Source organism: Falco naumanni, chromosome 8 (genome assembly GCF_017639655.2).
Source record: "Falco naumanni isolate bFalNau1 chromosome 8, bFalNau1.pat, whole genome shotgun sequence".
Taxonomy (NCBI): Eukaryota; Metazoa; Chordata; class Aves; order Falconiformes; family Falconidae; genus Falco; species Falco naumanni.
The window spans coordinates 47940938-47956722 of NC_054061.1; the positions used below are offsets into that span (position 1 = coordinate 47940938).

General features: G+C 36.4%; 1 protein-coding gene across 2 annotated transcripts in view; it reads right to left on the reverse strand.

The window, feature by feature from the left end:
• Positions 1-15785, reverse strand: part of CCDC141 (coiled-coil domain containing 141) — a 97657-nt gene that overhangs the window by 1411 nt on the left and 80461 nt on the right. The window contains exons 23-28 of one of the 2 annotated variants that reach the window (XM_040604227.1): positions 14619-14623; positions 11746-12632; positions 9631-9803; positions 971-1125; positions 749-878; positions 487-652 (exon numbers count right to left, since the gene is read on the reverse strand). In XM_040604227.1, coding sequence (XP_040460161.1) covers positions 487-652; positions 749-878; positions 971-1125; positions 9631-9803; positions 11746-12632; positions 14619-14623 — 1516 coding nt within the window. The remainder of the gene's footprint in view (positions 1-486; positions 653-748; positions 879-970; positions 1126-9630; positions 9804-11745; positions 12633-14618; positions 14624-15785) is intronic. The other variant, XM_040604226.1, reaches the window with a different exon arrangement.

The following is a 15785-nucleotide window of genomic DNA, read 5'->3' on the forward strand; positions in this document are numbered from 1 at the left end:
GCAGTGGGAAGTTTTTTCATCCTTAATCAGTTAATAAACAATGACTGTTCCTGTGCTATTAGGACTGCTACTTACTCTTCTAAATAAAATGCCTGCCTATTAGAAAACTTTGTTTACATATAATGTTACTAAAACTTCATGTTCATGTAGTTCTACCAGTTTGAACTTCTGGAATACTTTCTATGTTTGAGCTATTCAGTCTTACTTTAATATCTAGATTAAGATACCTAGATTTAAAAAAAAATATTTCACTAAATACTTTATTGCACAAATTGCATTTTCTACTGCATTACAAGGTTTTTTTCATCTAACAGAACTGCGTATCTTCTGATGAAGAATTAAGTGTAAAAGATAGTCATACATGCATTTAATTTACATTATGCAAAAATTCATAGGATTAGGAAGAGTGATGTGTGCTTTCTAAATTAAGGTACTTATAGCACTTGGAATGTTACAAGACACAGCACAGAGTAAGCTGTAAATTACCTTACTGGGAGATGTTTAGCCACTGGCCTTTGATCTTGCACACAATGTATGTCATGGGCTTGTGCTAGCTCAGCTGTGGTGACAGTCACTTCTTCTGAAAAGTATCCATCTTCCCATTCTGACTTAGCCTGAGTTACAGCAGAGATTTCTGGGGTTTTATTTTTCTCTGAAACAAAATGTGCATTAGTGGAAACAAGGTACTCCTTTAATATGGCAACAACATGCCTAAAAAACATGCAATGCAGCTGGCAGGATGAATCACCTATCACTGTTATGAAAGCAGAACAGCATGCTTTTCCAATTTCATTGCTGGCAACACAGATATATTTCCCAGTATCAGCAAGGACCACATTTCTTTTTAAAAGGTAATAGGTATCTCCTAATTTCTCAATCTGTAAAACAGTAGAATGCACATAGGAGATTATTAGTAGCATAAAGCAAAATACCTTGCTCTCAATAAATACTCAAGAACATTAGAACATACACTAATGTCTCCAGATACCACTTGGTTATCATCCTTTGTCCAGCAGACATGTGGTTTGGGATTTCCATGTATAGTGCAATGCAGGATTAAATCTTCTCCTTCTTGTAGAGTTGTATGTCCAAATTTTTGTATGAAGTTTGGGTGCTTTCCTTGTACTGGAAAAAAATTATTCACTGTATTTAAAAAAACACAACTAAAAAAACTGGAAAAAAAATCCACTCTCATAATTATAAAGTTCACCACATTGCATGACAAGGAACCTTTATTGATGCCTGGAACTCAGGATAACTTGTTTGCTAGACAGTTAGTAGACAGACATAATTTATCTATATACTATAAAGTCTGTTGAAATGCATGGATATTAAGCATCCAAGAATTTCATGCATCAGTACAGTAATATTAGTTCCACGGTAATACTGAAGAATCATGTTCTTTGTGTAGGTAGTAGGCAAGTCTGTGTGGATTGTGTTTCAGAGAAAGGTGGAAGAGTAAATATTCCACACAAATATAAAGTGACATATTCAAGAGAACAAACTTTTGCATTTAGTGCCTTGATGTACGTCATGCTCTTTCTTCACTTTTTTCCCCTATCCTTCTACTCAAAAAAAGTTATTGAAAAAATTTAAAAAAAGATTTATCTATATTTGCAACAATGATGAGGGCCAGAATATGGCCTCTGTACCACTTTGATCAAGATCATTATTTTGGCCATCATTAATACTGAAACGATGTACTATCAGATCATCCAGTACAAATCTGATTCAGATCAAGGATGGGCTAGTAATTGCATTTCTACTTCAACAATCGAGCACGTGAGATTCAGTTTTTGCTGGCTTCGTGCCAGCTGTGGGAGGACAGATGACACCTGAGCCAGTACAAGGCCTAGCTAATACAAATACATCAGCATCCGTCTGCACTGAATCAAAGCATTGCTTCATGTGACATACAACTTAATGAGCTGTAAATCTGGATTTACTGGATCACTGTATCACTTACTACCTGAAGTTCTACTTACATTCCACCTCCAGGGCCACAGCAAAATAGATGACAACCTCAGAACTCAGACTAAGTATTCTTGACACAGGGAATCCAAAGCAGAAGATGCTAACACAGGGAAGCACACACAGAGGCATATGCTACAACAAAAATGAGCATTTCGCATTCCTATCACATAAAGAAAGTCTTCTTGTTCCTCTTTACTATGAATTATACCATGTGTCAAAAGTATTTAACAGTAATCACCAGCCTTCTTAGAAATGGAAATTTCTAAGAATTCTAATTTCTGATTTTTAATTACTGAAATGTGTGATAAATAACAGAGCGAGAAGCTGCTCTCAACTATGCCAGCACTACTCCATTCATTTAGGATGATTTTTTTTTTCTTTATGCTATTGTGAAACAAAAATCAGTGTATCTCACAAAAGTGCCCAGCAACTTCTAAACCTAAATGTATTGAGCCCATGGCTATTTTTTGCCCAATATGTGGAACTGTGGAACTGTCAGCATGGTGATGCAGATGTTTTCACCCACTGTATTAATAAATCCACTGCTTAGGTGAGCTCTAACTTGCAACAAGCTTTCAAGCTTAGCTGCTTTTACATTCTTCCCATTTACTGTAGGACTGAGCCCACAACAGAAAGCAGAAATATGAGTTTTACTCTCTCATACTCTTGCTAAGCTAAGGTCTCCATTAGCCAATTCCAGCAGCTCAAACAACTCAGTTCTTAACTGTTGAAAGTTAGCACATGCAAGCTGTCACCACCATTGCACTGCATGCACCTGAAGCACAGACATTTGGGATCTACAGCTTCACTTCAAGTGAAAAAACCAAGTCCTGCCTCTTCTTTGCAGGCGGCTGACAGTAAGTCACAAACAATGCATGATTAGCTTGTATTGGTGGAAAACATTAAGTGGCCATCAGCCACTCCTTATGATTTTTTTGGCTGGATTCAAATACTTGTGTGGTTTGTATTAACTTGTGAAGTCAGGCTGCATCTCATACCAGGATGGTTTTTGCCATTTAAAAAAAATGAAAATAATAATAATCTGAATGGAATGGTGATAATGATCAGACCACATCTTGATTTTGTATCAGTAAGTCAGCAGAACATAAAAATTAAAATTACCAGTTTGTAGAGAGCAAAGGGAAATGTGCAAGACACAGGTTAGAACTCAACAGTGCAACAAAATATGCTGCAAAAGGAAAGTTCCTCTTCTGACAGCAACCTTCAAAATACAATGGATGATTATATTTCACCAATGGTTTTCCCATTGTATCAACATGACTTGTCAGAATAAGCTAAGACAACTTGCCATTTAAAAATTATTTCTTGGCTGGACATCCTATGGACCACAAAGGTTAGAAGGAACAGATCTTTTTTCCTGCATTGTGGTGAAAAACATTTCACGTAGTCAGTGGTACTGAAATCCCCACTCCGATGGTTTCAGGTAAGAAGTTGGTCAAATATTAAATATTATGTGAGTTACTTGTAGGAACCAGCAGATTTCTGCTGTAAACTGTGGAACCAGAAAGGAAACCTCAGCAGTCTGCAGATGGAAAAAACACCTGCATCTGGCTTTATCACAGAGCATTCACCCCTGCCCCAAGTCTCTCTCACATACCAGTAAGTACCAGACCAAGCCAAATTGTTTTCAGCAGTCATTTCTTATTACTTTGCTTCACAGTTATTCTTAATCTATTTACTCTAGATATGTCATTTTCAATCTAATGTCTTGAAATGTGGTATTAGTGAGTTTATCAACCTCCCTGATCTTCTCAAAAGATGTAGGGTAGACTGAGATTCACACCATGCTGCTCAGAGACTTTGGATTCGCTCAGCATTGCTCTAACTTAAGACACTGCACTTTATTGTTCAGAGACTTTGTCTCAGTGAAGCTCCTAAGAGTCAGAAGGAATTTTATTAAGCAATACAAAGTGGGTTTTGTGACCCAATTGATCTGAAATATCCATAATCCAGGGCTCCAGTCTCAAATACCATGGTGTAGCCTCATTAAAGAAGTCTGAGCAGTAATTCTTAAAGACACAGCTCCTTTGAGCCACAGAATATATACACACACAGAATTTCTAGCTTACCCTAGCAAATCTCCAGAAGACGGTCCAGAAACAGGTATACCTTACCAGTCTTTTGAGAGGAAGCCACCTTCTCCATTGCAGTTCCAGCCACATCTGATCCAAAGCCAACCAGAGGAATGCCTCATCCTCCCTTTGCCTACTGACTCACAAATGGGCCCCCAGACAGGCTGCTTCTTTTGAAAAATTAAAATAATTAATCCCTTTCTCCTCCAAACTTACACACCTTGTGTAAATACACCTCCACCACTTTCTTAATGGGTGTCTGCATATGGGGAAGGAGGAAGGGTGGTTAGATTAGTAATATGCCAAAGTATAATATTTTTGTTGTAAAGCCAAAGAGATTGAGATTTAGATCTGCGCTTTAAGAGAGCAATCGGGCAGATATAAACATTTGGGGGTCTTGTAATAATTATAGGTTCAAACTGTGACTGTGACGAGGGATCTCGGCACTGTAAAACAAGAAAGTAGAACCAGAACAATACAAAATACATAGATTCATTACTTGCTTCTACAGTATGGTTAATAGAAGGAAAAATTGAAGTATCACAACATGAACTAACTGTAAAAAAAAATGGGTGGGTCAAGGGGGGAAGCATTACGCTGAAACTATTGTTGAAACAAAATGAGTGTGGTTTTCTTTCAGAGAAATATTAATGTATCATGAGACTACATTCCTGTCACTTTCTTTTAAGATTATCTGAACAGAAAACAGCAGGAATTTTCCAGCAAATTTTTCTGAGCATTCATTACAGTCCTTAAATAAAGGGTATTTAAAACCAGTCTACCAACACAGCAGCAATCAGCATTGATTACACCTTTGTTTGCAAAGCAAAGCATTAAATCCAGGAGACTCACTATCCTGCTGTGTATCTGGTATCTCTAATCTCGCTGCCTTTTTTTAGTCTTGTTTCTTACAGCAATTAAAAACATGGCTGGTATCCACATACCCATCAAAAACATTGCATCTAAAACTATTTCTGATTTAAAGTGGATGCAATACCATACGCACAAAATCAAGTTTAGTTAATCTAAAATTTACGCAAAAGTTCAAATTCTCAGAGAAAAGATTTAATAAAGAAAGGGATCACATGCTTCAACAATTTAAGATCTACAGGTGTGCTAAGGCAATTTCTGGCCTTATATTTATAACTTTTTGCATTTAATAACTGTAATATCTGACTATGAAAAAATGACAACACTCTCAAAAGTGACAAGGTGTTTGTTTTGACCTTTTCTTATTTCACAGTGTCTGTTACACAGTAATAGCATGAATGCCAAACTTGTCTGTTCTTAAAAGTAATAGTGTACTTAGATTTTGAAAGTTGGATTCATTTGCATCTCACTTTCTTCTCACAAGTCAAACTTGAAAAATTTTATTTAATGTTTAAGTAGGAACTCAATTCCAGGATTTAATCCAGTAAGCAGTAGGAAGCTTACTTTGCACAGATAATGTTTGAGTAAAAATGGAAGTGGATGTATTGGCACAGCAGCAAATCATAAGCCACTTCAGCTGCTTTTGAACTGAATAGCTAAACTGAGGCACAGTCTCCTTAGAAAGTCAGCTGACTTCCCTGGGTGCCAGGTAATCCATTGGGATCTTCCATATAAGGTTTAGACCCATAATAATTTTAATCAGGGTGTACAAAGAACTCCGCATTAATCAACCCTTACCCAGTGGAATAATTTTGTCTTGGCATAGTTGAGGACAAGATCACCCCTGACCTAATTTTTTATGTGAGGCTGTGTTGAAATCTGGGTTACCTAATTTGTCAGTTAGAACAGTCATTTATGGTTCAATCTGAAAAATGAGCGTTAAACTCTCCAAGTTTGGCATTTCATTACCATTTTGCTTCTGTATTTTTGTAGGCAGAGGGCAGCTTTCCTTTAGCATCTTTCTAGATAGATTTGGCTTAGAAATATCCTTCTCCAGCCAATAAAATTGAGCACGGGTGCTGTTTCAACACCATATCGTAGCAGTGAACAGGGGCATCATGTCAATACAGCTTCCTCACCTGGAAAGCCTTCCTGGAGCATGTAATCCCAACTCAAGTCTCAAATAGCAATGCCTTGAAAAAGTCCATTAAGATAAACTACTCTTATGCCTTGTTCAGTATATGAACTACCAATAGTCCTTTCAAAATATGATGAAAAGGGAGAAAAATAGATAAGGAAAATACAAACTTTAGCAACAAAGGTCATTTCACAAACTATTTAAACCATAATTCAGAAGAAAAAAATAATCAGCACTGTATTGATTTTAAAAGTTTTTCTGCTAAGGGGGTAAAACATAAGTATACTTGGTAAGACATACACAGCATAATACATACTCAGAACTTTACCAAAGGTAGAATACGCTTGTTCATAGGCGTACACAGCACAGATTTGTAAATGTTGGAATAAAATTTACTCTGTCTGAGGCTTCTCTTTAACTCCTCCCTCTTAGAGGAAAGACTGACAGTCCTCCTTGTTATGCTTGGAACTGCGAATGTAAGCCAAACTCCAATAAAAGGCTGCATCACTGGCTGGTTTCTTACAGATAGTAATAAAAAATGGAATAAATCCAATTTGGATTCAAAGCTGCACCTCTTAAACAATTTTGTAAACTGGCCTTGTATTCTGGCTGTCAAATCTCAGGTAAAACAACTAACAGATTTCTCCCACTTGTTCTAAAGCCTATTAAATGAAGTTAACAGAAACTGATTTAATGCAAATGCATATGCAGGAGAAGTTCTGCATGTTTGCTCCCTTGTAATACCTGAAGAGCCTGGACGTACGGCAGGAAAAAAATTGTTCCCATAATCTCTGTACACTCATCCAGTAGCTCTGCATCTGTTTGTTGCCTTTTTAACTTGTAGAACTGATTATCATAAACAGCAAGTGGTCTTTCTGTAACTGCCAGCAAGCAATCAGATCCAACTACAAGTCTAAATCCAAGCTACCTCCAATTCCTGCTCTATGACATGATGAAAAGTCCCCATCTTTTCCTCCTGCTTTGATAGAACTACAAATAAGATTGGGACAAATTTTCCCAAGCAGGGGTGGAATCCTAGCTCTAGCCTGCTTTCTGGACAGAGACTCGCATCACAGTGTTATTTTGCTCAGCGAATGGGTCTCCTCCAACTAAAAAGGTCAAATGCATATCTCTGAACTCACACACTGGCTATATAAAAAAGACAGAACAATGATCATTCTAGCACTGAACTTTCTGTAGTTTTCAAGATGAAGGATCCACAAGCTGAAACAAAGATGCAGCTTTCAGCCCAGCATCTGTAGAACTACAATGACACTTACTGTCACAAGTCTTATCACAATTAAAGCTCAATTTAAAGGCCTAATTCTGGCAAGGCAAGGCAGAAGAGGAAAGAAAACATCTCTGCTTTCACTCTTGGGTTTTCTGCGTGCATATACTTCCTCAATGCTGAGGGAAAAAATGCCTGAAAACAATTACTTGAGTATCATATAAAGTTACTCAGAACATGTCAAAAGAACATCCGTGATTACTTTTAATTTTTGAATGATGGCAACTCTCACTAGAAAACAAGGATTGAAGGGCAGACATCATCTAGAAGACTCAATTTTCAAATAGAAAATTAGTATTATAAACAGGGTAAAGTTATCAAGCACTGGCAGCTCTGCAGCAGACAAAACCTTACAGCTTATAGGAGAGGCATTTTGTTTTGTGCTTGCCACAACACTGCTTAATGTACTGCTTATGCAAGTCAGCTTGCTCACCTAGTTTATTTGCTGTATATTTATAATAATCATAAAGTCATAAGGGCACAAAACCACTACATCGAATTTTATGAAAATTTAAGCATTCAAAATCATACTAATTATTAAAATTAGCTTTATTGTAAAATGGCAAGTACACTTCAGGGTTTTTTGTACCTGAGAGAATTCTTACAAATGAACATTTCTGGGATACAACTGGACTTAGAAACTTGTTCATAAGGGCAATTCCAATTTTAGTTAGAATTTACTTTGTTCCCTCATCTGCTCATCACCTCCTCCTTCCCCCTCTCGTATTGCTCCAAGGTTATATTCCCTTGAGAGCTTCTCCTGTTTCAAAGTTACAGGAATTTTAATAAAGCTGTAGTTAACTGGGCCAAAATACCTAAATGAGAGTCTTCAATCTCACTGAGCCCCGGCAATTTGCAATACGTATTCTGCTCATAGCATGCTACACAGTAACAGGCTTACTTCATTTCGGCAAGTTATGCAAGGGAAAGTAAATATTTCCTCTCTATAATTTTTCCATACCAACGCAGCTGTAATATGAAAGCTGCAAACCAAAGATGCAGGAAAAAATAATGTAGCTGTTTGTCAATTATTTTTTTTTTTGCTGTAGAAATACAAGTACTGGAGCTAAAGGATGAAGTTACATTTGAGGATATGTGAATGAAATCTTCCATGGGTATAATTACGTGAATGTTACCAAATATTTAAGCAAACTACTACTTTAATGAAAAATGTATTTGTGGTTGTCCTTGTCAAGAATGAAATGCAATATGTAGATGAACAAAATTCTAGTTTGGATTTACTGCTTTGAAGTTACAGGAGAATTTTATTTGATTGAAATAATTTTTTTTTTTGGTATAAATACACTTTTTGCCAAATTTGGTTGATTCTGTTTGAAATCAGTGTGTTAACCATTTTAACCATGCACAAATACTCATCTCATAAACTATTATCTTTCTTGTCTTATACTAGCAATTTAGTGGATTATTAGGACTATTTATAACTTTAATTTTATAAGAAGGCAGAGGAAGTATCACAAGCATCTACCTAAGCAGATTGCTATGTTGGAATACTTCATTTTATAAACATTTGGGAGTTTTGGTCTACTGTATGCTAGGTGCCACTTACACGAATCCAGATGATTCTGGTCAATTCTGTAGTGTAGATCACAACTCTATTGGAACTAATGCAACTTCCATTTGTGAAGACTATCTGCTGACATGAGATGGATTTAAATCTGATCTATGCCAGTGCAATCATGAATGGTACGATTTCTTTACTAAAAAGCTTTAGCCTACAAATAAATTTTTTGAAGAGTATATGAGAAAAACATAGGTGGAAATGACACATGCAATGTTTTAAAAAAATTCAACACCTTCCACACCCCCTCCGAACAAAAGGCATATCATAAAAGACACCTTTAGCTGTGCACTCTACCTGGGTGTATCTTGACATTTAATACCTATAACAATTAAAACTGCTCCCAACACTTTGTAATGTCACTATTTTTAGAAAGCAAAACTCTGCCTCAGATTATAGAATCTTTGTAACTTTTTTATCTCAACATCACTGTGAGAAAGGAAAATAAGCACATAATACTGGTATTAAAGAAACAAGCAATACATCATGTGACATAAAAGTGGTTTGGTACAGATTGTGAAAGATGCAGTGTAAGAAAAGAAGTTCAATGTTGTCTTGGCATGTGAGGATTAAGTCCAGTGCAGTCAATATTGTACTTATTTTGTGAATAGCCAGTACATTAGTGATATGCTAATATAGATGACACACAGCATTATCCAGTCTATTCTTGTAATAGGTGGCCTGTTACCTTTTACGTCGAGAATGGCACTTGATGAGATAGTGCCGTTCAAATTTTTAGCTCGAACAACATAGAGGCCAGCATCTTTATCACACACCTTCTGAATGAACAAAGTATGCTTTGTCTCCTTTTGTAAAAACTTTAAGTGCTCATCAGCAGTCAGTTTCTGGCCCTTCTTGTACCTGAAGCAGAGAGTCAGTTTTCAAGTCAGATTTATATCACTGTATGCCAAGTAGATCTTCGCAAATTCTGACACTACACCGCCAGCAAGCAATAGAGCTCACTGCTGTGATCTCATCCCTCAGTTTCAAAGTTATACATAAATATGGATGAATATTTAAAAAATTCAAATTGCTTGATAATACATTTTTAATACTAGAAAATAAGGTTCTGAAAATGGTTTTCAATGGACAAGTCACAGTTATCTCACTGCAGTATTGGAGAGAGTTGCACAAAGGCCTGAGCCCTCAGTTTGGTGCCGAAGCATTTTTGCTAGTAAGGTGTTGAGTCAATCCACACTGAACTCATGAATAGGGTCTTCAGATGCATAAGCAACCTACAAACTTTCTGAACTTGTGTCTTCAGTATAAAGAACAGTTCCTCCACCCCAGCTCACTTAACATTTATTCAGTTCACATTATCAAACGGGACAGGACAATGCATGAGGAGTTATTTCAGAGAACTGGTGTCATATTCTAACACTTAAGGTCTGTCACCATGTATTGGTATTGACTCCTTATTTACATATCGGAAGTGAGAGAAAATTCTGGCTCTTCCTGTCTTGTGATGTTTCAGCATAAGCTACATTTAACCTAACTCAAACACATAAATGCTTTTCCACACATATATCCAACAGGGTGTCTACACCAGTAAAAGAAATACATGGTATTAGTGTATTTTTAATTACAAACCCCCCATTTTTAAAATGTTTTCATAAATGCCCAACTTGCAAAACTGTTTTCAGTTAAAATATATTTTTAAAAGACCATATATCAACAGTATATATACGTTTGAGCTAAATTAGTGCTTTCTTATGCTAAAATAAAACTGGTTACCTCTTGTTTCACCAACAATACTCCTCAAATCATAGAATACCAGGATTTAGAACAAAGTAACTTTATTGATACCAAACACAGTATCAACACTGTGCAAGCACCAAAAGTGCAGTGTCCAGGTTTTTTCCCCAGTGCCACAGAAGAAAATTCGGCTTACTAAACCCTAGTTTGCCTAATTCTTTACATGTGTCATAATAATCCTATCAGCAAAACATTTCCAGTAAGAGGCATATCTACTTTTAATACATTATAAGAAAGGCCTCCATTGTGAAAGTCCAATAGAGTAAGTGGGAAAATGGCAAACTGCATAAAATTTTAGGAAAATATGCCACCACAGAGGGCAAAATCTTCAAATTCTGCCCCTCTTTCAATCCCTATTCCCTTTGGTAGGGAACTTCTAAAAAGTCATCTTAAAATATGTTTATATTACATCACCTGTATTTCTCACAAACACAGTTTAAAACAGTCTAATTAAACATACAGCAATTCAGAAAGAGAGAGTGTGCAGGCGAATATGTAATATAAATGTGGCTCTCTTAGTGTAGACATTTAGGCTGAGGTTTTTTTAATCTGTAACCTCTCTCCAGTTTTCAACAACTGACTCTCACGTATATGTAAATGTGTGTCTCTATTTATATGTAGTGGCTATATAAATATTTTAACACACACACACCGTCTGTCTGTCCATATACAGTGCCAAGATACTGAGAAGACACAGGTGAGTTTACTTACGGTAAATGTGGAGTGTGCATTTGTTTTAAGAAATTACTGAACAAGTGGAATGTCATATTCCGGAAGATAAAATCTATATGATATATTTGCTTAAAAAACATTGGATATGCTTGCAGTAGTTTGATGCTCTCATTATTTGTAAAATTAAGTACAGAGAGATTATTTCAAGTAGGTTAATTATCAAAAGCAATTTTGAAGGTGGGAATCATGCAGAAGTGTGGAGTGGAAAGAATACAAGACATTTATTCTAGTCTAGAGATTAATTAATTTGGTTATAAGTGGTTCAAGGTGTCCTGCTAATAGGTATATTTACTACTTCTCATTATAAGCTACCCACCATGTCAGTGTAGGCTCTGGGAATCCCATTACTTCTACTTCCAAAGTTACTGGAGAACCTTCCATGACGGTTTTGTTAGACAGAAACTGGGAGAAGTTAGGCGCCTGTCCAGTTAGGCTGGTCATGCTGTTCTTTTCTGATGAACTTTTAATCTCTTCTCGGGTGACCATCTGCTTCTGACAGCTTCTGGTGGCGTCTGATTGAAACACGAAACCTGAGAATGCATCAGGCAAAGCATGCAGCCTGTCCTGGGTTTTAGTACAGTTATTCAAGTCATGCAATTGTTCTTGTGTTTCTGCCATGCTTTTATGAAGTTCAAGGTGTTGCAAATGTGTTTTGCACACTTCACTCATCATGCTGTATACTGGTTTGGCATTTATAGTGCAGGAAGCAGTGCTAGTTTCAGATATTCCTTGTAAGCTACAAGCCAAAGAAGATACTGCTCTGACTTTTGGACCAGAATCCGTCGAAGAGATACAAAACTTCTCAATGTGATCTGATGAGCTCTCCATTCTATTATTTGTAGCACCAGCACAAGTGGAATTTGTTAAGAGATCAGATACTTCCATCACTTTTTTAATACTAGTGGTTTTCTGCATTTGCAAGCTATAGGAACCAACATGCAGACTATGAGAACTGCAACAGCACTGCTCTTCTAGCTCTGTTTCAGAATGCAAGAGGTTGGATTCTGGAGTCTCAGAAAGCGGTGGCAAAGAGATATCATCAGGTGATATACACTCATATTCATCTCCGGAGAGTATTTCTTCTGCCAGGAATTCAGTCTGTAAACTATCCTCTTTGGCTGAAGATGACAGATCTGTATCCTGTGAAACAAGATCCTCACCAGCTGGACAGATAATTGGAATATCAGCCAATTTATTCCTCTCCTTAAATTAGGAGGGGGAAGAAGAGAAGGGAAAGAAGAAGAAAAAAAAAAAAAAAAGAGAGAGAATGAGTCATGATTCTATGCATCTCCTTTTCATGCAGAAGCTAGCAACAATATTTGAAATATTTCTTCGCATTAAGCTTAATGTATTCTGAGAAGCAGGAGGAAATACGTGGAAAAGAATAATTCATGGAAAATTCTGCAGTAGCTAACTGGAATTTCAAACTGTTTGGATAGATTCTAGCAGGTATTATTATTATACATAAGCATTTATTGTAACAGTAAAAGAAAAAGTACTTTTTCTATAAACAACCTGTGGATTTCCTGTACGTGCTGTTTATAAAAGCATTTGCAAGGGGAAGGAGATGGCAGCCTAATTACATCTAAATGTGAAACAGTTATATAGCAATAAAAATATATTAGCAGCCAGGTTACTGGACTTTGATTCTTTGAGAGTCACCAGTCACGTTCAAGAGTTACAGAATTAAAACAACATCTTTAAGATATTTTCCAAGCATTTTATATTTCCCTCATATTTTGCCAGCTGTTTCAAGATCTTGTCAAAACATTAACAGAAAACATTGTTAAATTTTTTTTTTATATTATTTTGGATTCAGAGTAAAGAAAACATCTCATCATGTATCAAAAAGAACTGGATGTGGCGCGAGTGCATTAATTTTAATCAGAAAGCATCAAAGACCTCATCTGATTCAATCATTGCTTCTCTGCCTCTTGTTTTTTATACAAATGTGTAAAGACATATTCAAGCCTATTTAATTTTTGCCAGGTCTCTCAGCAAGTGTTCAGAATGTTTTCTTATGCTTTCTCTCATTGTTGAGTTCTATACAAAAATATGTAATTACTAAGCAATCTTTCTATCACCTATAAACTGTTCACTCAAATCAACTGGGTGATACACTGGATGTCATTACTTTCCAAACCAGGTCTCTGTGGCAGTATACAGCACAGAAACACAGCAGCACATTCATTTTGGCTTTCTTTTTGCTTTATTGCTCTAAATATAACCTAATAATCAGTGCACAAAATTACCTAAAAAGTAGTAATAGAACCTCACGTGCCCTGTTCCCATAGATATGGTAGTTATAATATAGATGTTTTTCCAAGTTAATACATTTGTTATTTCAAAGCCATGTGATTCATGCCAGATCCATGAATGAATGGCTGGAAAAAACCTGGAACATTACTGTGTTTATTTTATTAATTCAATTCAATTGTAAGATGAGTTCAAGTTTGGGTATTAGATGTGTTTTCCACAGGCTTCCCCTGATAAACTCTGACCCCCAAAGTGTCTTTCAATATGAATATATCATGGATGTAAACATGATAAATTATAATTGACTTTCCAATTTGGTGAAGTGTTTCAATTTTCCCCCTTCCAATTACTCAGAAAACAATAAATTCTGAGTTACATCTTTCTTCACACATTCTAATTTTTTATTGGGGTTCTAACTAACTGTAAACTACTCCCCCCAAAAATGTTATTTTTGGGGATTAATTCCAACACACTCATACAGCGTATTTTTTAGGGTTTGCTAATTTGACTGTCACCCGACTCTTTTAACCTTATCAGCATGATTCTAAAGAACTCTCAGTTTTAAGCCTGTTCAAATTTGCAAGTCTTTCTTAAATGGAGCTTTAACAGGCAGTTCAGCAGCAAATTCTGGCTGTTTTAGTCTGACATGCACTAAACTAACAAATTTAATAAACCAAATCAGATTAAGTATTATGAAATTGAAAAAATTTTTAAAATGTTAAATTCTGAGCAAGTATATTTAAAAAAGAGGTCAAATTTTCTGAATATCCAGTCTCTACTGTCTGAATAAATGGTCCAGATTCATTCTGTCTGTTGAGTCTACGCACATGTACGCACAGTGGCATACATTTGGACAACTACATCAACGTATGAATCCTCCAGTGACTAATCTAGGATGTTAGCGCAGGGCTGAGCTGTCAGTGCAGCAGTCACTTCATCTGGAGATCACAGAATTGAACAGACATATTTCAAATATTGCTGGAAAATGATCTTGAGGAAAATACTGGACAAAAGAATGACAAGTGGGCAGTGAATGAGCAAGCTGTCAGACAGGTTTTGGGCAGCACGAGGACTTTCAGCCCTGGTGTGCCACCTGGGATCAAAGCAGCATGAGGATGAATGGGCTATGAGGTTGTCTAGACCACTTTTAGAGGGTATTTATTACTGAAGCAAATTAATACTGCAAAAGTAGCTTGTACTAGCAGTACAGTCAAAATTAAAGAGACTGCTGGCCCACTAGACAAGGAGCTGGGGATGGTCCAGTTCTTTCCTTGGAAAGGGCAGAAATGGAAGACAGAAAAACTCTAGTGAGAAGAATCTGCTACTTCTGTAAGTGAAGCATGGAGTGATGAAAAGGGTGGAGGCATCATAGTTGCCATACTTCACATCTGATATTTGCTGTTTCGCATACCCTTGACTTCTCCACTTGGCAGCTGAGGCACAGTCTGATGAGGACTGACAAAGCTGCAGTCTAGCTAAACAGAAAATAGGGCTATGGACATCTGCTGGGTGAGGTGATACTCCTGAGACTGCCTCTTTAGAACTGTCACAAAATTTTGAGTGAAATCTGGGCTTCTAGTCAATGGTGAAATTCCCGTTAACTTGGAATGGAGGTAACAATATTAATTCAGCTCAATTTTGGCTCATCAGCAGATTACAGGACATTCTGTATTCAACTGAAGGGAATGTTACTATTAGTTTAATTTTTGCAAAACATCAGAATTTAATGTCTTGTAGTATTGGTCTATGTTACCAGCTTGCAAAACAGAAATTTTAGAACTCTAAATCAATTACCAATGTATGCTACCTTTCTAAAGGCTGAAATATATTAACACCCACTCCAACTTACCAGAATATTTCACATAGTAAATTACTTAAATTCACATCGAGGATCCCAAGGCTTCAAAATGTTCTTGAGCTAAAGGAGTTAATCTCATAAAACATAGGTCTGGGTTTGTATTGCCTGTATTTCTAGGACTACATTTATTCATTGACAGTTTGGAACATTTCATATTCATTTACTATATATCCATGAGTAAAACATGCTTGTCTGCTATGATTTTATCTTTCTAAATGCATACCCAGTCTTTCATGATCTGA